The sequence below is a fragment of the Gobio gobio genome, assembly GCF_949357685.1.
Source record: "Gobio gobio genome assembly, chromosome: 2".
NCBI lineage: Eukaryota > Metazoa > Chordata > Actinopteri > Cypriniformes > Gobionidae > Gobio > Gobio gobio.
Genome location: NC_137098.1, coordinates 3,689,020 through 3,716,973, shown reverse-complemented (window position 1 = coordinate 3,716,973; position 27,954 = coordinate 3,689,020). Strand labels below are relative to the sequence as shown.

At 37.2% G+C, this 27,954-nt stretch overlaps 2 protein-coding genes across 8 annotated transcripts in view; one reads left to right on the top strand and one right to left on the bottom strand.

Moving 5' to 3' along the window:
• ankrd11 (ankyrin repeat domain 11) overlaps nucleotides 1–24,495 on the bottom strand; it is a 211,552-nt gene extending 187,057 nt beyond the window's left edge. For 2 of the 4 annotated variants that reach the window (XM_079805988.1, XM_079805990.1), the window contains exon 1: nucleotides 23,701–24,495. The gene's annotated coding sequence lies outside the window, so the exon portion shown is untranslated. The remainder of the gene's footprint in view (nucleotides 1–23,700) is intronic. The other 2 variants (XM_079805989.1, XM_079805991.1) reach the window with 1 other exon arrangement.
• Nucleotides 24,496–26,287: 1,792 nt separating this feature from the next.
• Nucleotides 26,288–27,954, top strand: part of spg7 (SPG7 matrix AAA peptidase subunit, paraplegin) — a 38,274-nt gene continuing 36,607 nt past the window's right edge. For 2 of the 4 annotated variants that reach the window (XR_013815664.1, XM_079806041.1), the window contains exon 1: nucleotides 26,294–26,749. Coding sequence is in view for 3 of the 4 variants with exons in the window: in XM_079806041.1 (XP_079662167.1) it covers nucleotides 26,600–26,749 (150 nt within the window). In the remaining variant the exon portion in view is untranslated. Of the gene's footprint in view, nucleotides 26,750–27,954 lie in introns of all 4 variants that reach the window. The other 2 variants (XM_079806042.1, XM_079806043.1) reach the window with 2 other exon arrangements.

Below are 27,954 nucleotides of genomic sequence, written 5' to 3'. Positions count from 1 at the left end.
AATGAAAAATACTTCTAAAGCATGTATTAATCTTAGTTAAATGTACATTTCAGCATTTAATAACATTATTAAAATCAAAAGTTGTAACTGTATTATTTAATGGACCTGAGCTGTTGCTTTTTTAACTAACATTATCAAAGAAGAGTAACTTCTGTAAAAATGTAGCTATTCGCTCTTTGTTGATGTTAATGCATTAACTGGTGAGACATTATTGTAAAGTGTTACCTATTGTTCTTTATAATTCCTTTGCACTGAATATTTGTTTACATTATACATTTTTGTGTATTGCTTTAATGTATTTAAATGTTTGGTTCTTTTGTTGTAAGAAAGTTATCAAACCGGTTATAATATGACAACACTTTTTTTGCAACTTATTTCAAAACCGTGATAATACCGTATACCGTGATAAAAGCTTCGGCAATTAATCGCAACATGAAAATTTGATACCGGCACATGCCTACGGTTAACGCATACAGACTCAGAAATAACTCCTTATGTATTGGCAAGGGACTCAAGAAGACATCCATCATGAGATGTAAACGAACATCACACAGGTCCAAATCATTCCCGTTATTCACCAACAGAACTGGCAATATGCTAGAAAGAGGAAAAATGTCCTCGACAGGAAAATCCAAATGAAATATAAAGTAGTACACTTCTCCGAGCGGCCATCGCACTGGCTGACAATCCCACCCTGCCGAGGAAAGAGTAATTTCTCCTGAATTCATGCATATGTAATCATCAATACGACCCTAGGGCACGCCAACTCATACAGCCACTGCCACTCAAATGAGAACCGGCTCGATTCTACAGAGATCGCTAAAGAAAGGACATGGTGGCATGAGGGAACATGCGAGTTCTCTTCACCATCAGATTAAACTGGACATGGCTCCTCCTGAAGTGAAGCTGGTCGCCAATTATTTTCGCAATATGAAAGGAGGCAGAACTACAGACATGAGGGCATTCAATGTGCCTGAGAGAAAAAGAGAAATTCAAAACCTGATCTAAAAGACAGATATGGTGTAGAAGTTAGGATAGGGTCTTTAATTCACACTATTAGTAATGAGTTGAGTATTCTTGTTCAATTAAATGTAAGGCTGCCCCCTAATAGTCGACTAGAAGAGGCTTGGTCGACCAAAATTGTATTAGTCGCAGGAAAAAAAGTGGTGAAATCACGCAGGCTGTGATTGTGATTGTTTCGCGATATATCGTCCCAGAAATAATTGCGATAAACGATATTATTGTCATTGTCAAGATTATTTTATGCCACTGAATATATAATCCTAATATAACAGCATAATAATGCAAGTAGACCTACACACTTTCAAATCACAAACAAAACTGTTTATAATATTGCATTATTACTACGTTTAGCTGCATGTTCGGTATGCATTGGCATTGATATTTATGAATTTCAATGGGGTTGGTATTAACTACTGAATTCTTGGTAAAATGACAGATGCGTGTGACCTCTGTGAAAATAATATATGAATGTGCAACTGCTCATGACAGAGCTGATCCCTGCTGTGCTGGGCCAGAGAAACCACTCAAAACATTCCCCTACGCACAACTGAATTATTCATCATGTAAAATATTCATCATCAGTCGGTTGTTGCTTTAAATAGTTTTCGATTTTAGTCAAGCAACTCAAACTGTCAGGTAAAAGTGCACTGAAAGTGCAAGAAATTAAAGCCGTACAAGAGACATGGGCATATTGGGGAAGATCCCGAAATTTAATTATTCCGTCTTTATCAGTGAACCGTGCAAAGTGGGTTACGTCCTGTGGTGCGCCATACAAAGTGCAATTTAGCAAACGTCAGTACATAAATAACATTTTTACATTAAAGGATCTCGCATACTCGGTACGTGCCATTGAAAAGCCCAAAAGTAAAACGATGAAAACAATCTCACACACAGAAGACAAGTGTGCTTCTATTAAAAGCATCAGAGCGATGTGGGAGTTTGGCACTGGAAGAACACGTGGATTCTATTATGGGCTGTGGAAGCGGAGCACAAACACACTGTAGGGCTTGCTGACAGACATCTGCTTCTCCAGCAGATACAGCTCTCCTGTAATCAGTAGGGGTGCTCCGATCGATCGGCAACCGATCATGATCGGTCGATAATCGCTTTGGGATGGTTGATCGGCGGTCTCCAAAAAGGCCGATCTCATGAACCGATCGCATGCTGACGACACATAAACCCCGCGCCTGCTGTGAGAGCTAGGGCATAATACGCAGCGACACCGTCTCATTCTCTTTCCAGTGCGGGTAAAATAATTATAATGCTGAAGGTGAGGTACAATTCATATTTCTATATTAGATAACTTTCGCAGTCATTTGAAAACGTTCTGTGGGACATAAGTTCACAAACAGCGCGCGTGAATCACAGCGTGCGCGCGCGCTCTCTCTCCCTTTCAAAATGCTCAAATGGCTTCACATCAGCGCATCGCATCTGCACTAAAATCGAGGTGCTCAGTTGACACAGGATTTGCCACTTTGCACAATCGAGGCAGTGTCGCATTGTCACTAAAGTTTATCATTTGCATTTATTTTTAAGTCTTGCCAGTGTTCAAACCGCACTCGCGCGCACGGTCTGGACACACACACACACACACACACACACACACACACACACACACACACACACACACACACACACACAGGCCATCTCACAAAAAGCTTGCGAGTACAAAGTGCGCTGAAATGGTCAGATACACACATATGTATGTACTAAATGACCGTCTTGACGAGTATGCACGTAAACCCCGTCGTGACTCGCGAGTGAACATTTGTGCAACTGCATGTAACCGTAACCGTGTTCACTCTTAAAGTGACAGCTGTCGAATAAACTGCTGCTGTCTCTGAGTTTCTCTTTGTCTTGTGTTGAACCTTTATGACACCCACTGCTCTTGAATGACTAACTTTTGCAACCTTAAGTGTAAGGATGAATCTAATTTAATTTATTCAGGGAAGACCAATATTAATTTACATTTGATTTCTTATTAAATGTCTTTAGTATTTCTTACCTCAATACTAATGTTAGACCTACCTGAAAAATTGTTTTTAAAAACAAAAATGCACTGCATGATCAAATATTTAGGTGAGAATTATATACATTTATTATATACATTTATTTGGGAAAGATGGCCTACAATAGTCTTAAGTTATCTCATTTTCTAAAATAAACACTTGGTGGTTCTTCAAGATCTTGACTCAGTTAATTTAGAGTTAGTTTCATTTCTACAAATGGTGCAAACTCTGCAAGATTATAGATAAAAGATTGCCATTCTGTGATCGGCAGTGATCGGCAATCGGCAGATCATGATCTTGGTGATCGGTAATCGGTGATCGGCCCCAAAAATGCTGATCGGAGCATCTCTAGTAATCAGCACACACACACACACACACACACAGAGAGAGAGAAAGAAAGAGATGGAGAGAGAGAGAGAGAGAGAGAGATGGGGAGGATTACAATTAGCTTAACTCATTCAATCCCCTTTCTGAGAAATGACCACTACATCTACAACATCACTAAAGATAAAACATGCATTAAACAAGCTGTCCTGCAAAAAGTTCGTAATGAAATTTAAAAAAAATTGTTTTTGCTATTTTGCGCCATTGGCTTTGGCAAAGTACGTCAAGCGAAATAAAAGCAAAAGCGCAGTATGTACCCTTATCAAATCATGTGTTTCAAAGCCAAGTGCGATCAGCTTCTTCTGTAACTAATAGGGCTTGGTATTGACACAAAAATCACAATTCAATTAGTTTCACAAGCTTTCGAAGCTTTATTTTAGATACACAATCAGGTACAATACATGGCAACTCTTCTCAAGGAAAACTAATTTCTGAACTAATGTTGTAAACTATGGGAGTCCGTTGATACTACATTAGTTTAGTAATATTGAAGGTAAAAATTAATTGATTTGTATACAAACTAAATTGTTGTTTTTTTTAAATAATAATAAAGTTATAATATGTACTTGACAATTACATATATATTTCAACTCCAATTAGTTTTTTTTTTAAATATAAACATTTGGCTGCCATAAAAACATGCCAGATTTATTTATAGGCTACATGCATGCATTAAATATTTAAGAACATTATAAATGACAATGAATATTCTATGTAATGTGGTGCATAGAATTAGCCAAATCCTCTTCTCTAGAGTTAATTTTTCTAGCTGACTAACGAGTTTATGGACACTGGATATGGTTTTTCTGAGGTAAATGTGACATTACGTGACATTTACAAGCCATTTTACTGACAATCTGCGGTTGAAACACTTGAGCTATTCTATGTGACGTGATACAGATTTCGGTAAGTTGTCCTGTATCTTTAACACAACTCCTTGCAGTCTTGACACACTGAAAGGTGCGCATAAACCGTTCTTTTTCCGTGTCATGTTACACACTCGAACTGTCAATGTGAAACAACACTCAAATTATATAATTCGGTTTTAAATTATTTTTTTTTATATAATTTAAATAGATGTTACACACTTAAAGCAATATCGTATCGCATATCGCATAATTTAACAAGGATATCGCACAGCCCCAATTCGCGCAACAGTTTAATTTTTTTGATCAGCTGTTTGTGTATGAGTATGTCCACACCGAACTATGTTTCTTTTTTCCGCTTCAATTACGTGTTTTTTAATTTCATGATCAAAGCATCAGCAATTATCGCAACATGAAATTTTTATACCATCACATGCCTAGAAAACTGAAGCCCGTTCTATGACATAGGGCTGGACGATTAAAGGGGCTATATGCAACTTTTTCCCCAAAATAAACGTAACATTAGCCATTTATGACTCAAACATCTCCTGATGAGCATACTGACACCTTGTCCGCTCACAGTCGGTGCACTTATAAGCCTGTATCCTATTTTTCCTATTTTCTGGCGGGTCGTTTTTTCCCGCGCTGTCTGTGGATGTGACGTCACCACCGCTGCGAGAGCGAGCAGAAAATAAGAGCAGTTCTGTTTTTTGGCCACAGGTGTCAGTCGCGAGTTTAAATTTCAGAAAAACGCATATAGCCCCTTTAACCCTTAATCGTCCCTTGTGCTCCAGCTGACCCCACTGGACTTTTCCTCCATTTTTTAAAAGTGTTCCCTTCATCTCAGGGCCATGAGACTCTGTGACTTTTCCTAAATAATCTAAACATGCACAAAAAATCTGGGCTTGATTTGGTTGTTCTAAAGGTGTGTAAAAAAATTTTTTACCGTTTAAGTCCCTCGGGGTCAGATTGACCCCACATTGAAAATGAATGGGAAAGTGTAAAAAATAAAAAAATTTCACTTTCTTTGCCAATTTTTTTTTACTAAATCCAGTATAAATCTGAAAATTTCCACATTTATATCAAGGTCTGGTCCTAGAGCATAAACACAAAGTAGAACGAACTTTCTGTCTCATACACACACGCACAAACACACACACAAACACACACATGTGTGTGACTGCAACAGAGAGCATTTTTATAGAAACTGGCAAATAAAATCAACAAAATTGGCATAAATCTGAAAGATTTTCATACATAAATGAAGTACTAATACTAGAGCACAAATGCAATATGGAACAAGCATGTTCACTCACACGCACACACACAAAAACACAAACACAGGTGTCTGGAGCATTTTTTTGTATTTTGGCAATGAATGGGAAAATGTAAAAAATGCTTTTTTTTCACTTTGTTTGTAAAAAAAAATCAACTAAATCCAGTATAAATCTGAAAATGTCTACATTTATATCAAGATCTGGTCCTAGAGCATAAACACAAAGTGGAACGAACTTTCTGTCTCATACACACACGCACACACACACACACACACACACACAAACACACACATGTGTGTGACTGCAACAGAGAGCATTTTTATAGAAACTGGCAAATAAAATCAACAAAACTGGCATAAATCTGAAAAAATTCCATACATAAATGAAGGACAAATACTAGAGCACAAATGCAACATGGAACAATCATGAGAAAGAGAGGGAAAAGGGCAAATAAAAGAAAGATGAAAGGCAGCTTAACTTCTGCATAACTTCCCTCTGGACCTCTAGTGGATAATGTGCTCATTGCTCTCTCTTTCTCTTTAACTATAATTCCTAAAGTTTTTCCACAAACCTACAGATGGCGGTATTCTATCCCTAACACAGAGCAATGTCCAAAAACTATTTATATTTATTTAAGATCATCATTCAAGTGATTTTTTCATAAAAAAATAATTTTTAATGAGCCAATTTATGACAGTTAAGTATTTGTGCAGTAAATAGGTAAAAAACTACCAAATACCCACAAAAACACAGCATAAATGTATAGTTGAGAAGTAAATAAAAAAAATGATATATAGTTTTCCATGTAAAAAAATTATATTTCCTTATGCAATCGCTCTGTAAAAGTTTGGGGTCTATCTGACCCCAAGGGACTCAAACGTAAACCCTACTTGAGGGGCGATTAAGGGTTAACCGAAATTCAGAACCTCTAACCAACATAATTTTCCCATGTCAGTTATTTAGTTTTTTTAATCCTGTTAAACCGACTCCACCTCGTCCAGTCAAATCAAGTGAAGTTTGCAGGAACACGGAAAGATTCGGGAGCAGTTATCTTTGTTTATACGATCTGGATGCTCAGTATTACTATGGTAATTGTTGGTAATCACACACAGACAAGGCGGCACAAACCCCGAAGCCAGATCACTTTCACTTGCGTCCTCACGAAAGTCTGTCAAGTAAATGTGTTGAAAGGCTTGCCAGTTTGAACATTCAATCGATTTAACACCATTCAAAAGCAACGTGGAAAACAACGCTTTTTTCTGTGAGAAGAGCCGAGCCGCATCGTGTGTCTGATAATGCATGAAGCCAGATCACTTTCACTTGCGTCAATTGTATGTGTTTTAAGGCTTGCCAGTTTGAACATTGAAGCTTTTGCACTAGATGCATTGACACACACACACACATACAGTAGCTCACACACCACGTGAAGATCGCGTGCGCGCAGAGAAACTCAGTCAACACGGTCCTGTGATTCATCACTAAACTCAACCGTTATAGCACATATGTCTACTTTTGAAGTAACTACAACACACAGCTTCACAAGAGACGGAGTGAGTAATTCACACACACTCATTACTGCATTCAAAATATAATGTAGGCCTGATGTGCTAATGTATCTGAAGTACAGCAAACAGAACTCTGTAAGAAATGTTACGACCCATAGACAATAACTGCTGAAAGTGATATTAAAATCATAAAGAAATGCACTTTTGCATTAGAAAAAAATATCCCACCATTAATAATTGAGCAGTACAAACCTTATCAGTGAACCATGAGGGCAAAAATAGGGAAGCAAAAAAAAAGCAAAATAATCGCTCATTTAATCGTAATCGAGGTGAAATGTTCAATTAATCAAGATTTAAGTCATATCGTCCAGTTTAATCAGATATCCTAGATACACAACATAAACGTAACCTTACAACTTGCATCTACACAAAACAAGTGAAGTTTAAGTTAGTGTTACTGAAGCAACTAAAGCACGTTTTCAAAGCGGTGATGAGAAACGATTTTAATTCAAATTGTTGAAAAAGCATTACGAGGGAAAAAAAACAACACTGCTGGATTATTAATAACATTATATTTTGATAAAGAAACATAAAATGGGTACAATAGTGTGTTCTCAATGCTATACAGGGCTCGACATTAACACTCGTGGATTTTCTGAAGGGGCAAGTGAATGAGAATTTGACTTGCCTGACCGAACAAGTTTCCTGATTAAAACGTCAACAAAAAACAATAACTAGGGAATCGCATTCATTAGTGTAAGTGGCGCTCGATAGTGGATAATAATAATGTATAATAAACTGACGGTAACAATGTTGAGCTGTTGACGCTCGCGCAATCACAACAAATGAGCGCCGCTCACACAGAGAAACTCAATAATACACACGGTTAAAATTACAAATTGTTGAGTTTTCATATTTATAACATATGATACAGTTAAACAACATCACACGAGCAAGAGTGTTGTTTTCCTGAATACCATCACGACTGAAAATTACACTGATTTCATACGCCAGTTCCATAAGCAATTTATTAACATTAAGTCACTTACATTTTAGATGCAATATTGAGTGTTTTGGTTCGATTTCAGCAGCAAAAATAGTTCCAAACAAAGATCACAGCAGAACCATAACACGACTCAAAGCAACAGCGTGTTACTGAATGATTCAACTTTTGAATGAATCGTTTGAATGAATCATTTGAATGAATCACTCATTAAGTCTGGTGGTTTGGTTTCACCTTTCCAACATTTCTTATTTGTATATTCAAACATATTTAAAACAAATCTCATAACATTATTTGATGCAGTTGTAATTTTAATTAGTGTGAATTATTTAATTTGATTGGCAACAGCCCTATAGTGTCTTATTCTAATTTAATTTCTAGATTCATTTGAGAATATAAAATGAAAGCTGAAGCATAGCCTATATTTAATACGGTTAGTAGAAAAATGCCCTTTATAAAAATTTAAAATATCACAAATATGCAGATTTAAATGTCTGATTGAACACTGGTGAGAATATTTCTTCAGAATAGATTATATCTACAACACAAAAAAATGTCAAAAAAATTCCAGGCAAGCAAACGTTTTACTCGGACAAGTGAGTGACAGATTAACAAGCATGTGAACCGAGTATGCATGAGACCGTTTGGCACTGCATATCTTGCACTTGATAAACCAACGAGTGCTTTCAAATCCAGAGTTTCACTTTATTTCTCCAGTCTGGACTGCAAGCTGTTCTAACGCTAACCAATCAGACAACAGGAAAAGCATAAAATAACATTTTACCAATTTTTTTTTCGATCATCGCCAATCAGGTCCTAGTATCACATCCCTACTAAACAGCTGCTTTTGTATTCCATGGCGAAAGGAAATACTCGGAGTTAATTTCCGTGTGAACGGTTGCTTTCGTGTAAACCAGTGTTAATTTCGTTGACGAATAATGTCGTCATAATTTTCGTCAACAACCTTTTTTCACTGACGAAAACAAGACGATAACTAAATTAAAAACTAGTGTTGGATGACAAAAACTATGAGGAAAAGCAACTATCGTTTTCGTCAACAAATAAAAACGAGACAATGTTAGTGAGGGACGATTAGGGAAGAGATGGGGTCAGAACTGATGATCTGTGTAACAGATGCTGATCTAACCTCTGGAAAACACGGCTCATCCCCAATCCAGCTCCAGACCAGCTCAATCAATAACACACATTTATGACAGGATATTGATTATGAACTAATGCTGATGAATAATGACAATGTTTACTTTACGATGTTTATATAGTAATATATGTTTTGGACGGATGTAACAATGCATATTTTATCTCCTGAACCTGAATGAGCTCCTGCAACTGCAACAGAGGCGCAGCGGACATTTCAAAATAAGAGTCCCGGTGTATTTCGAACTGGTTTATAATTTAAAAGTCACGCATTATATATTAGGTTTTTGCTTACACTATAAACTGTATTTCATTTAATTCCCGTTTAATTCATAGTCAGGAGGAAAGACCAGTATTTGACACATATTCAATAAAGTATCAGGGTTATAATAGTTCACTAAAACCATTAAAAAAAATAATTACTTGAAATTAAATAAATGTTAACTGAAATTAAAAATAAATAAACAAACTTATTTGAAGCTTTAGCTTAACCTGATATGGCCTACTGACTAAAATAAATATAAAGTTATAAAAACTATATAGATGCTTTTAAAAAAAACAAACAAAAAAGTGAATTGAGCTCTTTCGTGTATTTTTAATGTCAAAAACAAAATGTCAAAATTAAATGGAGCTTAAATGCTTAATGTATTACAATTTAACTAAACTCATTAGATTTTAGGAGACTAAATCTACAGTAGATTTAATCGACTAAAATCTTATGATATTTAGTCGACTAAAACTATACTAAAACTAAAAACAATTCAGGCGACTAAAATATGACTAAAACTAAATGGCATTTTAGTCAAAAGACTACGACTAAAACTAAATCAAGATTTGCTGTCAAAATAACCCTGGTGTAAACAGCAGCATCAGGCAGAAGCGTTGACATCTGAGGCTCACCCAAAGGCTGATGGCAGCAGATGGGCACAGCAGAACGCCGCTATACAAAAACACTCCCATGCCACCACAAACTGGTTTTGTGTGCTGTTGCACCAGGAAGTCTCAAGTATTTGGGTTAAAAACAATCTGCGATTCACTTCAGCAAGAGAAAAAAGAGAAAAGCCCTCAGGGTTCAGGATGACAACCTCACCGAACCGGTCCCATCACCCCTTCAGAACGCACACAACAAAAACAGAAAGCAAGATTTTTTTTTTTTCATAAACACTTCATAAACATGCACATCCAAACAATGAATGAACTTATTTGGGTTGATTAATGCAGATTCTCAAATATATTTTTCACTCCAAATAAGATACGGTATTGTATGATTTACCATATTTGGAATTGATTATGGAATTAATGTGTTTATAAATGAGAATTGAAGAATTTCTACAGTTTATAATGACCATGGGTGCAAAAGAGCCGAAAAGGACTGAAAAACTGATGAAGGAAACATAAATAGACCTTATGAAATCAGTAAAAAAAAAAATCATAATAAAGTTTATTTTTAATTATTATAGCAAATTAGAGCTGTGCGATATTGAAGAAAGATGCGATATTCGATATGTGATACAATGTTGCTTTAAGTGTGTAAAATCTATTTAAATTATATTTTAAAAAAATATTTAAAAACTGAGAATGATACCATTTAAGTGTTTCACATTCTTTCTGGAAAAAAGAAAGCATCGGTTCTGGGAAAAGAAAGCATTGACAGTTTGAGTGTGTAATAAAGAGATGCGCAAAAAAGAAAGGCTTGTGCGCACGTTTCGGTGTGTGTGTGTGTGTCAGACAGCACGAGACAGCAAGGAGTTGTTTTTCGCACGTTATTGTGTTTAATAACTCTTTTTAATGTCAAGTAAGTCACATTAGTAACAGTCGTGTGCTCAGTCTATTCTCTGCTATATGTGTCGACCTAAAACATACACTTTTCACAATGTTGAAGTAGCCTATTAAAATCATTCAGATATTGCGCGCCCTTGAGATATGCACATTTGCGATATTTCAATAATTCCGATATATTGCGCAGCCCTACTTCTCATGGGCATTTTTAATAATGTTTTACTTTTCAGTCTGAGTTAAATCTCTTTTTTGTCTCATTTTATCAGTTAAAGACAACATGCCTAATAATTCTGCACACCTGGATATAAGGTGTTTTTCAGTTCCAGCCTTCATGAACAATTATACATCACTAATAAATTATTAAAATACAAAATGAATAGTAGTTATTAAGATTAATGTGGTTTGGAATTTGTCAAATGTGCCTGAAACATACACTTTTCTTTTTTGAAGTAGCCTATTAAAATCATTTAGATATTGCGCGCCCTTGCGATATGCATATTGCGATATGTACATTTGCGATATTTCGATATATTGTGCAGCCCTATAGCAAATATTCTTCAAAATTATTCATTTTGAGCTATACAAAAAAAAAAAGGCATACCGGTTAAAATTGGTACACAACTACATTAGCACTTTCAACGACCATTTCAAAGGAGCCGACAGACAGACCACAGACACTCGGTGTGAAAGAAATGTAAAAAGCTGAGTAGTGGAAATGAGCACAGTGGTCAAAGTAGGGGTGCTTAAAGCCTTTGTGCGATGCACTGGGCACCGGGGCCGCCGAAAACAAAGAGGTGTCAGAGCCCCGCGGTGGCCCTCCTCTCTTTGGTCTTTGGTTAGGTATGCTTTTCAGTCCCCCCCCCCCCCCCTTCCTGTCCCAGCATTTCAATGTAAATAGGCCGATTGAATGGCTGCAGCTGCCCCATCAAAAGGACAGTGCAGCTAAAGGGCCCAGTCATTGAGATTCAGCCGAGCCACGCTTCCCCCCCCACACACACACAAACACACACAAACACACACACACACACACACATCACAAGAAGAGCCGAGCCGCAGCCCCGCAGGAAGTGCTCTTCAATTCAGAGAACGGCCCTGTGTAAACCTGGGCAAATGTGATGCTCAGTGAAGCTCGTGGATATGTTGGAGAGTTGGTGTAAAGGCACAGGCTGATTGAGGAGAACACAAAATGCAGATCTGATATAACATCTCTGCAACTGCTAGTATGTGTTCGTGAACGTTAAAGGGTTAGTTCACCCAAAAATGTAAATTCTGTCATTAATTACTTACCCTCATGTGGTTGGACACCCGTCAGACCTCCGTTCATCTTCAGACACAAATGAAGATATTTTAGTGTAAATCTGATGCTCTGAAAGGCCTCCATTGGCTCAATGCACTTTACACTCTCAAGACCCTTAAAAGACACTAAAGACTAAAGTTACAAAGTCCATCTCACTACAGCGGCTCTACAATAACTTTATGAAGCGGCGACAATAGTTTTTGTGCAAAAAAAACCCTAAATAACGACTTATATAGTGATGACGATTTCAAAACACGGCCTCATGAAGCTTCGAAGCGTTATGAATCAGTGAGTCGATTCATGATTCGGATCGCGCGTCAAACTGCTGAAATTTGGCGATTCAAACTGCTGAATCGACTCACTGATTCATAACGCTTCGAAGCTTCATGAGGCCGTGTTTTGAAATCGTCATCACTATATAAGTCGTTATTTAGGGTTTTTTTGCGCACAAAAACTATTCTCGTCTTCATAAAGTTATTGTAGAGCCGCTGTAGTGAGATGGACTTTGTAACGACGTCTTTAGTGTCTTTTAAGGGTCTTGAGAGTGTAAAGTGCATTGAGCCAATGGAGGCCTTTCAGAGCATCAGATTTACACTAAAATATCTTCATTTGTGTCTGAAGATGAAGGTCTGACGGGTGTCCAACGACATGAGGGTCAGTCATTAATGACAGAATTTACATTTTTGGGTGAACTAACCCTATAACGCTGGCGGATAGCCTTCAGCACGTCCAATCAAAACCGGCGTGTCCTGCTGCCCAATCTCGAGTCACATCTGCCCACACCAGTCAATCTTCTGCCCTAGACATGGTCTTGATTAATGACATTTGAATGAACAAAAACAAATGGTTTCAAGTTTGTTATAATTAGGGATGGGTATCGAGAACCGGTTCCAAATTCCCCAGAAACGGTGATTCGATTTTTAATGAGCCAGTTCTTGAATCATTCATTCAAACGATTAGTTCAAGGAGCTGATTATGACAGGAACGAAGCATTTGACGTTTTTAATGAGTGAGTCATTGAATCATTCATTCAACCGATCCGTTGAAACAGCTGATTATTTTATGAACGAAGCATTTGATGTTCTTAATGAGTGAGTCATTGAATCATTCATTCAAACGATTTGTTCAAACAGCTGATTATTTTATGAACGGAGCATTTGACGTTCTTAATGAGTGAGTCATTGAATCATTCATTCAACCGATTATTTAAAACAGCTGACTATTAAAGGAACAAAGCATTTGACGTTCTTAATGAGTGAATTATTGAATCATTCATTCAACCGATTATTTAAAACAGCTGACTATTAAAGGAACAAAGCATTTGACGTTCTTAATGAGTGAATTATTGAATCATTCATTCAACCGATTATTTAAAACAGCTGACTATTAAAGGAACAAAGCATTTGACGTTCTTAATGAGTGAGTCATTGAATCATTCATTCAACCGATTATTTACAACAGCTGACTATTAAAGGAACAAAGCATTTGACGTTCTTAATGAGTGAATTATTGAATCATTCATTCTTTAAAACAGCTGATTACAACAGAAACGAAGCATTTGACGTTCTTAATGAGTTATAAAAGGAACAAAGCATTTGACGTTTTTAATGAGTGAATTATTGAATCATTCATTCTTTAAAACAGCTGATTACAACAGAAACGAAGCATTTGACGTTCTTAATGAGTTATAAAAGGAACAAAGCATTTGACGTTTTTAATGAGTGAATTATTGAATCATTCATTCTTTAAAACAGCTGATTACAACAGAAACGAAGCATTTGACGTTCTTAATGAGTCATTGAATCATTCATTCAAACAGCTGATTATAACTGGAACGAAGCATTTGACGTTCTTAATGAGTGAGTCATTGAATCATTCATTCAACCGATTATTTAAAACAGATGATTATTAAAGGAACAAAGCATTTGACGTTGTTAATGAGTGAATTATTGAATCATTCATTCTTTAAAACAGCTGATTATAACAGGAACGAAGCATTTGACGTTCTCAATGAGAGTCATTGAATCATTCATTCAAACAGCTGATTATAACTGGAACGAAGCATTTGACGTTCTTAATGAGTGAGTCATTGAATCATTCATTCAACCAATTCGTTCAAACAGCTGATTATTATAGGAACAAAGCATTTGACGTTCTTAATGAGGGAGTCATTGAATCATTCATTCAAACGATTTGTTCAAACAGCTGATTATTTTATGAACGGAGCATTTGACGTTCTTAATGAGTGAGTCATTGAACCATTCATTCAACCGATTATTTAAAACAGCTGATTATTAAAGGAACAAAGCATTTGACGTTCTTAATGAGTGAGTCATTGAATCATTCATTCAAACGATTCGTCCAACAGGACTGATTCATGTAACGAAACACTGCTGTGTGTTGCTAGGCGTGTTTTTGCAAAGCGAGGGACAACAATGATGATATCCCACACCCCTAGTTACAACAATACACCATATGACATAATCTGTAACCTTAAAAATGTGCTATTAACATGAAGAACGCCACTTTTACCACATTTAACATGTACAGGAAAGGAACTATTGTGTTGTATAATGAAGCCATGATAAGATGTAATAGTACTGTAGTCTAAGAGCACGCTATACACAGGTTTAAGAGATAAGCCTCTGTGCAATGAGAGCTGATACTGAAAGATCAAAAGAAACCGCCGAGTGATAATACACAGGGAAGAAATGCGGCAAAGAGAGCAGGGGAGAAAGAAGAAGAAGTGTCTGCTTTGATGTATGAGAGTTGGGGAGAAATGTTATCAAACGCAATGCAGTGGAAGCACAACCTGTGCCCCAAGAGAAGAGGCGGCAGGCTGAGAAACAGTCAAACCCCAAAATCAAGTGCCCCGTCCCAGGTGTTCGTGGGTGGATGCATTTCTAAAGAGAGAGAGAGAGCGATTCAAAGGGGTTTGTGTGGCTTCTGGGCTGCCCAAAAGAGTATAGAGGGGTCTAGAAGACATTTACACCGCAAGAGAGAAGTGAAACGTGAGAGAGGAGAGCGAGCGTTCCTGTTTATACACACACTAACACTGCAATGAGGAAGGGGAAGGCCAAAGGAAACGACACACAATAATGTCATGTGAGAACTGGCTCAAACTACAGCACTTCCAACCTTGGGAAAATAAGGCAAATCAACATTAAAAAGGGATAGTTCACCCAAAAAAAATGATCAAGTCATCGCAGGTGTGTATGACATCCTTCGTTCAGACGAATACAATCGGAGAAATGTAAAAAAAAAAATCCTGGCAGACCAAAAAAGTGCATCTATCCATCATATAACCGCTCCACGCGGCTTATTAAAGGCCTTCTGAAGCGAAGCGGTGCATTTGTGTAGGAAAAATATCCACGTTATAAAGTCAAATATCCAGTTATAAAGCTATGAAGACGAAGGTCATACACCTAGGATGGCTTGAGGGCGAGTAAATTATGGGGTAATATTCATTTTTAGGTGAACTATCCCTTTAATTCTGATTGAAAAGATAGGCAAGTGAGGCTAAGGGCACTCTTCGTGTGATATTGATAAATTATATAAATATAAAATGCATGCAGGGTTTTTTTGCTGCCTTATATTGAAATCTGGGGACATTTTAGCATTTTAATAGAGAAAATCACGCAGTAAATGCGTACGCGGTCTTGGTCAGTTGTGTCTTAAAGGGACAGTTCACCCAAAAATGAACATTATCCCATGATTTACTCGCTCTCAAGTCATCCCAGGTGTTTAATGACATTCCTCTTTCAGACGAAAACAATCAGAGATAAATAAAAATTTTAAAAAATCCTGACAGGCCAAAAAAAGTGCATCCATCCATCATATAACCGCTCCACACGGCTCTGGGGCTTATTAAAGGCCTTCTGAAGCGAAGCGGTGCATTTGTGTAAGAAAAATATCCACGTTATAAAGTCAAATATCCAGTTATAAAGTTATGAAGACGAAGGTCATACACCTAGGATGGCTTGAGGGCGAGTAAATTATGGGGTAGTATTCATTTTTAGGTGAACTATCCCTTTAATTCTGATTGAAAAGATAGGCAAGTGAGGCTAAAACATTTAAGGGCACTCTTCGTGTGATATTGATAAATTATATAAATATAAAATGCATGCAGGTTTTTTTTGCTGCCTTATATTGAAATCTGGGGACATTTTAGCATTTTAATAGAGTAAATCACGCACTAAATGCGTACGCGGTCTTGGTCAGTTGTGTCTTAAAGGGACAGTTCACCCAAAAATGAACATTATCCCATGATTTACTCGCTCTCAAGTCATCCCAGGTGTTTATGACATTCCTCTTTCAGACGAAAACAATCGGAAATATATTAAGAAATGTCCTGGCAAATCCAAGCTTTATAACGGCAGTGAATGGCAGCCCAAAAAAAGTGCATCCATCCATCATATAACCGCTCCACACAGCTCTGGGGGTTAATAAAGGCCTTCTGAAGCAAAGTGGCGAATTTTTGTAAGAAAAATATCCATATTTAAACCTTTATAGACTAAAATAACTAGCTATTCGACTTGCGCTAAAAGAGTAACACATAGCGCGTTGTATAGAAGAATTGCACGCCTCTTTGGCTTGAGTTTGTCCAGCACTATCGACACTTCTCTTATATATCAAAATCCTCCACCAATTCTCTTTAAAATACTAAATACGTCAATCCATTATAAAGCTTAGAAGACACCTGTTAATATAACTCTGATTGTATTCGTCTGAAAGAAGGATGGCATACACCTGAGGGAGAGTAAATCATGGGCTAATTTTCATTTTTGGGTGAACTATGCCTTTAAAATTTAACTAAATAAAGTGTCACATGCTGTCAAGATGAGAAGGGATGGGGGGGGATCAATACACATATGAATCACGATCTTCAGACAGAACAAGCCTAATTAAAGTATGAGAAAAAGTCTCAGAAATGTTCCATTCACAGCCACACACACGTTAAATGAATTAAATCATAATAAAGTTTATTTTCATTATCAATATTTTATCGTTTAGCTGATGCAACCCTATCGCCTCTTCTCTAGCTTGCTTCCTTATCTATTTGTCAAATAAACCTGCCACTGTATTTTACGAATATTGCCGTCTCCTTGACGAATTGCTTTCGTTCCTTTGTAAAAGTGTCTGCTAAATGCATAAATGTATTGTTGAACACAAGAGCCCGGACGGCCTTTCAGTCATGTGTCATTACTGGACTCTTTCAGGTCAATCAGGTTTCCATTTGTGCCAATAATACATCAAATAATTACGAATTTCTTCAATAACACTAAGGCTGTGTTCAATACATCAACGTGACGATATATAATCCCATGCTCATTCCAGTATACAAGTGCAGTAGTGCTCCACAAACTGAAAAATATAGTATTTTTGAATGGCGATAATTTGTATTATTTTGTGTATTTAGTGTTAAAAATGTTATTTTACATCCGTATGTTTGACGCGCATGCACATGTTCAGTGAAGTCTGTGAAGTTTAGTGGAGACTCCTCCACTCCGGACATATTTACATGACTTTCTTACATTTACAGATGGAGAATATACTTGAGAAGTGCAAAATACGCACTGTATCTGTCAGAGCATCTGACAGGACAAGCCACATTAAACTATACGCATTTACTACATTTTTAGCAGTTGTTTTGATATGAAGATGATTCTTAATATAAAGCATACTCATGTTAAGGACGAATTGGATTATGCACTTTTCCCCACAGCAGCTCACTCTGCAAGCAAGCAATAATTTGAATACAAAAACATTTTGCAAGATTTCTGAAACGAATAAATAGATGCTACATCACGGTTCAATTTAACCCAGAAGTTAACAACTGAGATGCCAGACACCAAGAGATTTTAACACAATAGAGAAATATTCATCCCATAATTATTCTAAACTTTCCCAACTTGTCAACTCTGCGCACACACACACACACACACAGGAGTCCAGAGATCTCCAGTGCGATATTCTGCTCAAAGAAAAGTGTAAAGCATTAAGCCTGTTTACTCATTCCCGAGGCCGCTTGTGCTATTTTTGCTACTACTAAATCGCAGTTGTTATGAACTATAATAAATCTAAACATCTACAATTGTCCACAAACATTTATGCCTGGGCTTGGGATAGTTACGGATATTATTTGGGAAAGTTTAATGGGAAAACATAAGCTGGAAATGTTGAATAGTAACTACAGCTGCGTCCGAAACCTGGAAAATGCACATTTCAAGTTAGGAAGGCATCAAGGCACAACTTCTGTCTCCTGAGAGACCTTCATCTGATCTGAGTTTTGAAGGCAGCATAAATGTATCCTTTGAAATCCCACAATCCTATGCGTTTCATTCAGTGACAGGTGAGCCAGAGAAAAAGATGGCGTCCGAAAGTTGCGTTTGCTGGTCAGTTTGTGTGTAAAATGCACATTTTTGACCAACATTTTCCACTTTTGATGTCATTTCTAGAGAGAAATTACTAATGTAGTAATTCAATATTTGTTTAGTTCTCAGCAAAGCTCTCTCTCTGTAGATCATGACGTTCTGAAATCAGTTTTGTGAGGTGTCTTCATGCACAAAGTCATTGTCTGAGAAGGCAGCGAGGTTCTCAGACGCAGCCAATATCTCTGCGTTTCAGCTTTTAGGAGAAGATTCTTGCTTATTATCAGTTTTCATAAGTGTAGAGAGATTGTGAAGATTATGTAGAGATGCATAAATCAGATTTTGGCCGATCTGTATTCCAGACGTGTGCACAAACTGCACTATAATTATTTCCCAAAATGTCATGCGTGTGGAAATATTACAAAAGCCGCTTTTCCTCCATCAGGCCAAGCCGTTCTCTTTGCTTTAAGCGCTCCATCCCGTGCCGATCAGGCCCAGCCGGTATAGATATGGATTAATTTCCCCCTGTGGGACTGATAACGGAGATCTTTGGATTGTAATATTCCAAAATATGCCTTGGGAACGCAACGGTTTCCTGATTATGGAGATCCGCGTTATGGAGGACGATCAGTTATTTAATTTAAAAGGTGGGGTAAGTGTTATTTCCAAACTGCTTTGGAAAAGTGTTACCAAAAAAGCTACCAAAACCAACTCATAGCCAATCAGCAGTAAGGGGGCGTGTCTACTAATGACAGGAAGAAGAGAGCGAGACAAGACAACAGAAAGAGAGATGAAAGATAAAACACATGTGGAACAAAAGAAGGCCCCAAAAAAATTATCACAATATAATTTTCCATTTCAGTCGATATCGATAATTATCACGATAAATGTCAAATCTTTATTTCTTTGAAGTTTAAAGGCATATTTTTGCTCCTGAGTGAAATATGTAGAAAACAGACAGTTTATTATGGTTTTAAATGATCCTTTATTATCAAAACATGACAAACACTTCCCAAACAGGTCAACAATTGATCAAAACTGAGGTAGATTTATGTATTACTAATAAAAATCAATATTAATAGAATGTATAAAATAAATATCTATAGTAAAATCTAGAACTGTAATGATAACATTTGGCTCTGCTGACTGCAAATGCAACGTTAAAGTGCTTTAAAGATAATGTTTGTCAATAAATTAAAACATCTTTCTGGTCAGCATGACAAACCTTTTCAATAAATGACACTGACAATATAAATAAAAGAAATAAAATAAAAAGCTTTATAATGATATATACTTAATTAAAATAATTGTTAGTAGTATAACAAAAACGCAAACAGGCAAAAAATGTGTTTTACGTTTAGAAACATTTTGAGTCCCCCCTCTCTTGCCTTACAGTGGATTGGTCCACCGCGCACCTAACACACACACACACACACACACACACACACACACACACACACAGTAGTTGATGAACTCCAGTAAGGGCTGTCAAGTCTATTTTATTCACTTTAAACAACGGATTAAATGATTGTATTTTCTCTTTTAATACAGGCGAAGCTGATTTATTAATAAATCACCAAAGACAAAAAATGATGTATTTTTCCATAGGTCCGATGTTTTAGTGATTATAGTTCGGTAATGTTAGCTTGTTGTAAGTCACCCACTACAACTAACAAGGCGAATAGCCCATGTGTGAACTGATATTAGACTAATGTAGATTTAGGAAGCTCTATGGAAGAACTGAATAATATTACCGTGTGGTGAACCTATGATCAGTGCACGTCGCTCTGTTATATGTCCGATTGCAAATAGCCAAAATATCTCCAAACCACTGAAGTTGAGTGACCTTTGAAGCGTTGCGTTTGAAGTGAAAACGCATGCGCAACATTACACATAGCGCGCAAGCATTATATCGAGCATTTATCGAACTGTTGTTATCGTTTTATCGCCCTACTTCGGATCAGCTTTCCAGCGCTGGAGAGAACTCAAGTTGCTTTATTTCTTCTTCATAGGCGAGTAACATTGATTTTATTTAGTTTCACAGAACTAATAAACGCTGACTTGAATATGATCATGTGTCATGTTTGCTTGTCGTTCACTTCAGCGATGATAAAGACCCGTTCATCTCCACACCGGATAAGAGCGTCTAAACCTCCTCACTGTGTGTTTCAAGCTCCCAAAGTGTGTCCGAACAGTTCGATAATAAACTCCTAATATACGTTTGTTTCCTCTTTTTGTGATCGATATAACGCTATAATCTGGTCATAATTGTTCGTGCTCGTGCTAGCGAGTTGTCCATGAGAACTTTGTGTTTTCGGGATGTAAGGGATGACTTTTTCACTGAACATTCGGCCGGGATTACCATAGAAACACACATTGCTTTCACTTGTTGAACATCATTTCACAAATCTAAAGTCAGACCAAAACAACTGCTCATGTTACATGTGTGCAGCATCTGATTCTGATTCAAATCCAGTGGCTTCCTCTAATTTAAGATGCGTTTTGTTTCAGGCCAGTTTGGCTGGTTATAGAGTAAATAAACAACAAATGCCATGAAAAATGTCCAAATGAAAACTACACATGTTGTACTACTGTACAGGCCCTTATAATTCTGACAAGAGGAAAACTAGGTCATTAATGACACATATAATCTGTAACAGTATCTCTGTATCGTAATGTTTTTGTCACAAGATGGCATCCAGAGAGATTTTCCAAAATATAACATAAAATTCCCCCAGGCCTGGACACTTTTTGCATTCCCTGACATAAGATTTCTCACCACTAACTACTAAACAAAGCACTCAAAGAACAGCTTCCTCCAAACTATTAGACACCTACAAACCAACTGGCCTGGAAGCACATTCACATACGTTTACAAAACACTTACAGACTGTTTTGTGGTAGATCATAGTTAACTTGCCATCCTTAAAGATAGGGTAGTATCTGTTTTATAAACACTTTTTTGTTATACTGATTGAAACTCTTCACATCCTGAGAGCCTTTTACAGTTCCTCCTGAACCAAAACAATGAGCTTATGCTTCAATGGGCCCCAAACTGTCCAAATGACAGTTTCAGTACATAACTTCCGCTAAGTGAGGTCAAAATACGAGCGTGGTCATCTCTGAGCTCCGCCATAACTTCCGCTAAGTGAGGTCAAAATACAAGTGTGGTCATAGATGTATACGTAGATGCCTCATTAGCGACTGCACGGATCAGTAGAATGAGGCATCTATGATCGATATATCTATGACCAGCCTCGTATTTTGACCTCACTTAGTGGAAGTTATGGCTGAGCTCAGAGATGATCATGTTCGTCTGATAAGAGGTAAAATAATAGCATAAATACTGCTGGGTTTCTCTCAGAAACTGATGGTTTGGCTAGATCAGACCCTTATTCATCATCTGGTGTCGTTTAAAGCCCTTTAAAGCTGCACTGAAACTGTCATTTGGACCGTTTGGAGCCCATTGAAGTCCATTATATGGAGAAAAATCTTGGACTGTTTTCATCCAAAATCTTAATTTCTTTTCAATTGCAGAAAGAAAGACATGGACATCTTGGATGACATGGGGGTGAGTAAATTATCAGAAAACGTTTATTTAAAAGTGAACTAATCCTCATATCATGAAATAAGACTTTGGTCATATCAACCACTAATAATCGTGACCAAAATAATCATGATTAGCCATAATCGAACAGCCCTACGGTAAAGAACTGTGTATGTTTACAAACAGTAAAGCTGAAAATAGCCCGCCAATGAGGAATAAAAAAAAAAAATGCAGACCTAAATATGTCATGATTGGTTTGGGTTTCAATCACCGAAAAAATGCTTTGACACCATAACAGCACCGTCATACATTAAATAACATTGCAACTACCGGACACAAGTCGGAGATGCACATCTTCACAGCTACACTGAGAGAAAGACGGAGCAAATAATAATAATAATAAAGCATTCCTGACCCCACACCCAAAACAAAAGTCCATTTCCCATCTCCGCCAAACAAAACTACTACTCTCCAGGTAGACAAACAGGCCGGACAACCTCAGGCGCTTCAGCTAAACCCAGATTAGTGCTCGTCTTAAACCCCTCCACAAGTGCCACAAGTCAAATGAGTCTCACGGTTGCGTAAGAAAAGTTGTGTCTCAGAAGAAAACAGCGAGGAAGGGATGTGAAGAGAGGGAGAGCGAGTGTGTGCTAACGCCCCAACACCGCCGCAGTGTTTCTCCACTGCACCAACACCAGCTCTGTTTACTCCATCACAAACTTTCACATCCATCCTTTAGAGAAGTGTGGCTCTGCTCCAGTGCAGCTCCTCTCTGAAGTAAACAATCACACATGCGTGTGTTTTCAGAGAAGTTTGGGTTGACGTCCTGAATCAAAAGCAAGAACAGTTCATATGATCAGCAACATCTGAAACATTTTGTGTGGGTGAAGTAGTCCAGTTGTACTAGTAGTGTCAGATTCTTCCCTTAAACATGGGAATTAAAAACCAAAAATCACCAACACAACATGGCCAGTCCAATAAACACACATCTAATATCACACAACTGAGTGTTGCAGTGATCTAATATTTATAGTCTGAATGCTGCACTGCTAACCCAACGCAAATTCGGATCCCTACACATAAAAATCGACATTATTTCCTCGTGTGTGTCCTTGAAACATACATATATTAAGCTGCCCAACCCAAGTGGCTGATTTCTGCAGGGTTTAAACCCGTATCCGATTCCCAGAGAGACAACAACAACATTATTTACATTTCTCCAGCCTTCAGTTCTTACACACGGACATACACAAAGCGCTGGAATGAGTACATCTGCACAGACTAACAATATAGACAGATATTTTCATCAATACGCAAACATTTCCTCGACTTCAGGGTGGGGGAGGGAAACAAACTCCCGTTAGCAACGGGGCTAAAGCCGTTAGCGGGCTAACCGTGAAAGTCGACGCCTGAGAGGACATACAGACGGTTTTCCTGCACGAAATGGCTTTTAAAGGACAGCAGAGCTGTTTAAAAAGGCTTACCTTCTTTAAAACGTGAGCTACATCTACAAAATTATACTTGGTATTCCTTCCCGATGCTTGTTTTTCCCATTTGAGGCCTTCTGCTTCAGCAAGCTCCGATGCGGGAACATCCGAGGCGCGCGACGCTCATCTCAAGTCCGCGCTCGCGCCAGCGTGCTAAGCTAATCACTGATTACCTCCTCAGAAAAATGCGATGGTTAAAATCTCCCGATAAACTGCTCAGGGAAAGGATTACACACTCTCCGTCCGTCCCTTTTTAAAAAGTCCACAGGTCTCGGTAACGCTAAACTTGCAGGTTTGACTTGATTCGAGGTGTAAAAAATAAAATTCCGCTTCAAGTTAATCCTCAACGTCCGACTCCTTCCGAACCGTTTCGATCGGCCTTTGACTCGCTCTGACGAAGAGCGGACGCGAGGAGTTGAGACGCCGACTGTGATTGGCTGACGCGTGTGGGCGGTCACTGTTTGGTCTGTGAAACCGGCGCCATTTTGGCTCTTCCGAAGGAAGCCTCCGCGTCGTTTTCTGAGGCGAACTCGAGCCGTAATGGCGTACGCAGTGCCGTATTTTTGCGAGCTCCATTTGGATGAGAGGAAAATGGAGAACCCGTGTGGGAATACGAGTTTTTAAGAAACGAGTGAACATATATGTTGTTCCTTATCCCGTCTTAATTCAAACAGATCTGAAACAACCGTTTCTAAAGCACACTTTTGTTAGTATTATTTAAACTGCTTCCCGAAGACGGATCGCGAGCTCATGAGCTACAGCACGTGTGGCTTTCACTGACTTGTTTTGGTCAAATGTGTCTCAGATGTGTTGCTTTTTGTTTTAATTTCGCTTTGACGTCACAGGCTCGTGGGCTTGTGTTGTTGTGACGCCGATTTCTTGCAGAGCAGAATGAAGCAATGACTCCATCTGCTGTAAAGAGCCTAGAATTAATGTTCTGAGATATTTCCAACTCTATTCATAACTCTAGACATCTTTATACTCAAATCTTCTGCCCCCACTTCATATCCCAACACAAAGACATCTGAAATCACATACACACACACACACACACACACACATATATACACTCTAAAAAAAAAAAAAAAAGGTTCTATATGGCACCAAAAATAGTTCTTGGCTCGTAATCAAGGGGGAACCTTTTTTTAGTGCTATATAGCACCAATTTTGGTTCTTCAGAGGTACTATATAGCACCTTAGTCAAAGAACCGCTGAAGCACCAAAATTGGTGCTATATAGCACTAAAAAAGGTTCCCCTATGATTACGAGCCAAGAACCATTTTTTAGAGTGTGTATATATATATATATATATATACACTGCCGTTCACAAGTTTTTGATTGGTGAGATTTTTAATGTTATTAGTTGTCTCTTCTGCTCACCAAGACTGCATTTATTTTTATTAAAAATGCAAAAAAGTAATATTATATTATAATATAATATTATACAAAAGTAATGTAATATACTATTCTACATAATATTTTATAATATTGTGAAATATTATTTAAATGTTATATATCTGTTATCTATGTGAATATATAGTAAAGTGTAATTTATTCCTGTGATCAAAGCTGAATTTATCATCATTACTCCAGTCTTCAGTGTCACATGACCCTTCACTAATCATATGAGGATTTGATGATAAAGATACATTTATGATTATTATCAGTGTTGAAAACTTTTTTTTAGGATTCTTTGATTGATAGAAAGTTCAAAAGAACAGCATTTGTCTTAAATAGAAAACTTTTGCAACGTTTTTTGGGTCAGTAAGAATGGGAAATTAATACATTTATTCAGCATTCAATTGATCAAAAGTGACAGCAAAGGCATTTATAATGCTACAAAATATTCTATTTAAAATAAATGCTGTTCTTTTGAACTTTCTATTCATCAAAGAATCCTGAAAAAATAACATTAATTATAATCATAAATGTTTCTTAAGCATCAAATCCTCATATTATCATGTGACACTGAAGACTGGAGTAATGATGCTAAATTCAGCTTTGATCACAGGAATAACTTACACTTTAAAATATATTCAAATATTTCACAATATTACAGTTTTTTGTTGTTGTTGCATTTTTAATTAAATAGCCTTGGTGAGCATAAGAGACTTCTAAAAACATTAAAAATATTACAGATCAAAAACTTTTGAATGGCAGTGTACATACTTAAACATATTATTAATTTAAATAATTAAATGATTTATTGTTTTATTTTTGCCAGTTAAAATGTTTATTGCACTATTACGAATATGTGTGTGTGTGTGTGTGTGTGTGTGTGTGTGTGTGTGTGTGTGTGTGTGTGTGTGTGTGTGTGTGTGTGTGTGTGTGTGTGTGTGTGTGTGTGTGTGTGTGTGTGTGTGTGTGTGTGTGTGTGTGTGTGTGTGTGTGTGTGTGTGTGTGTGTGTGTGTGTGTGTGTGTGTGTGTGTGTGTGTGTGTGTGTGTGTGTGTGTGTGTGTGTTTGTTTATTTATTTATTGTTTGTTTGCGCATGCCCCAACTACAACCGTTTGTAGTTTTCCTTGTTATTCAACTGCGAGAAGAACTACATTCCCCACACCCCGTTCTCGAGCTGTTTCCTTTCCTGATTGGCTGATTCCGAAGGTGAAAGTTCAACGGACATGTTTCTCAAGCCTGTACGGTAAACATAAATAGAGTTAACGGCTTCAATAGACAGCTTTGTAATATCCTTGTAATAAGTATCATTTTTATTTTATTCAAGCGGTGTATTTGATCTGTAAATTTCTGAAATATACCCGGTGGTTATTGATCCGCGGCTATATTTGTCTGTGTTGGATAAGAGCATGTCGGTTGTGTGCTATCGGTTCTTAAAGAGGTCATTCGTGCAGGTATAGGAACGTTATGATCCAAGCGACGCGATAAACAGGATTTTAGGATGGCCGCGATACTTCTGCTGCGGGGAAGCAAATGTCACGAACGGATTTGGTCGTTGTCGTCTCGCTTGGGTTGTTTTCAACCCAGCAGGAAACTCCTGGAGAACAATGTGACTCCAAACACAAGAGGGATAAAATCAGGACACATCCAGGTGGGTTTTCTTTAAACGTCGACCAAACATTATATAAACTATTTATGCGAATATGAAGTTCAGTGACGTTAAAGGGACAGTACACCAAATAATGAAAATTGTCATTTAAAGGGTTAATTCACCCAAAAATGAAAATAATGTACACCACCGTTCATCTTCAGAACACAAATGAAGATATTTGTGTTGAAATCTGAAGGCTCTGTGAGGCCTGCATAGGCAGCAATGACATTTACACTCTCAAGATCCATTAATGTACAAAAAATTAGGGCTGTCAAAAGATTAATCGCGATTAATCGCATCCAAAATAATTTTGTGTTTACATAATATCTGTGTGTGTACTCTGTTAATTATTATTTATATATAAATACACACACATTCATGTATATATTTAAGAAATATTTGCATGTATATACATTTATATATTCTATAATATATATAAATATAAATGTTTTATATATATAAAAATATTTTTTTCTTAAATATATACATGCTTGTGTGTGTATTTATATATAAATAATAATTAACAGAGTAAACACACATATATTATGTAAACACAAACTTTTATTTTGGATGCGATTAATCGCGATTAATCTTTTGACAGCCCTACAAAAAACATATTTAAATCAGTCCATGTGAGTACAGCGGTTCAATATTAATATTATAAAGTGATGAGAATATTTCTGGTGTGACAAAAATAACTAAATAACGACTTATATAGTGATAACCGATTTCAAAACACTGCTTCATGAAGCTTCGGAGCGTATCGAATCTGTGAGTCGAATCATGATTCGGATCGCGTGTCAAACCATAGATATGTATACTTAGATGCCCCATTAGCGACTGTTTCTATGGGCCGCTAGCCGTCCGCCATTTTCGAATGGTCAAAGCCGGCTTTGTGAATATACAAATGTTCCCTGTGCGTCTGCAACCGTAGTTAAATACATGCATGTATGAAATGAATATTTATTTATCAATATACTGAAGCTGATGAGTTAGGATTAGTTTATCATCAATGGTAGATAATTCTGCATATTCTAAAAATATTGGTTAAAGATCTTTACATTTTCTTAATCTCATTAATATTATTGACCATCAGAGAACCCTACAGACACATTGCTCAGCTTTTAATGAACGCAGTGAACTCATTATAAACAACTTAATTGGAAAGAAATCATAAACCATCAACCAATCAGCCATCAAAGTAA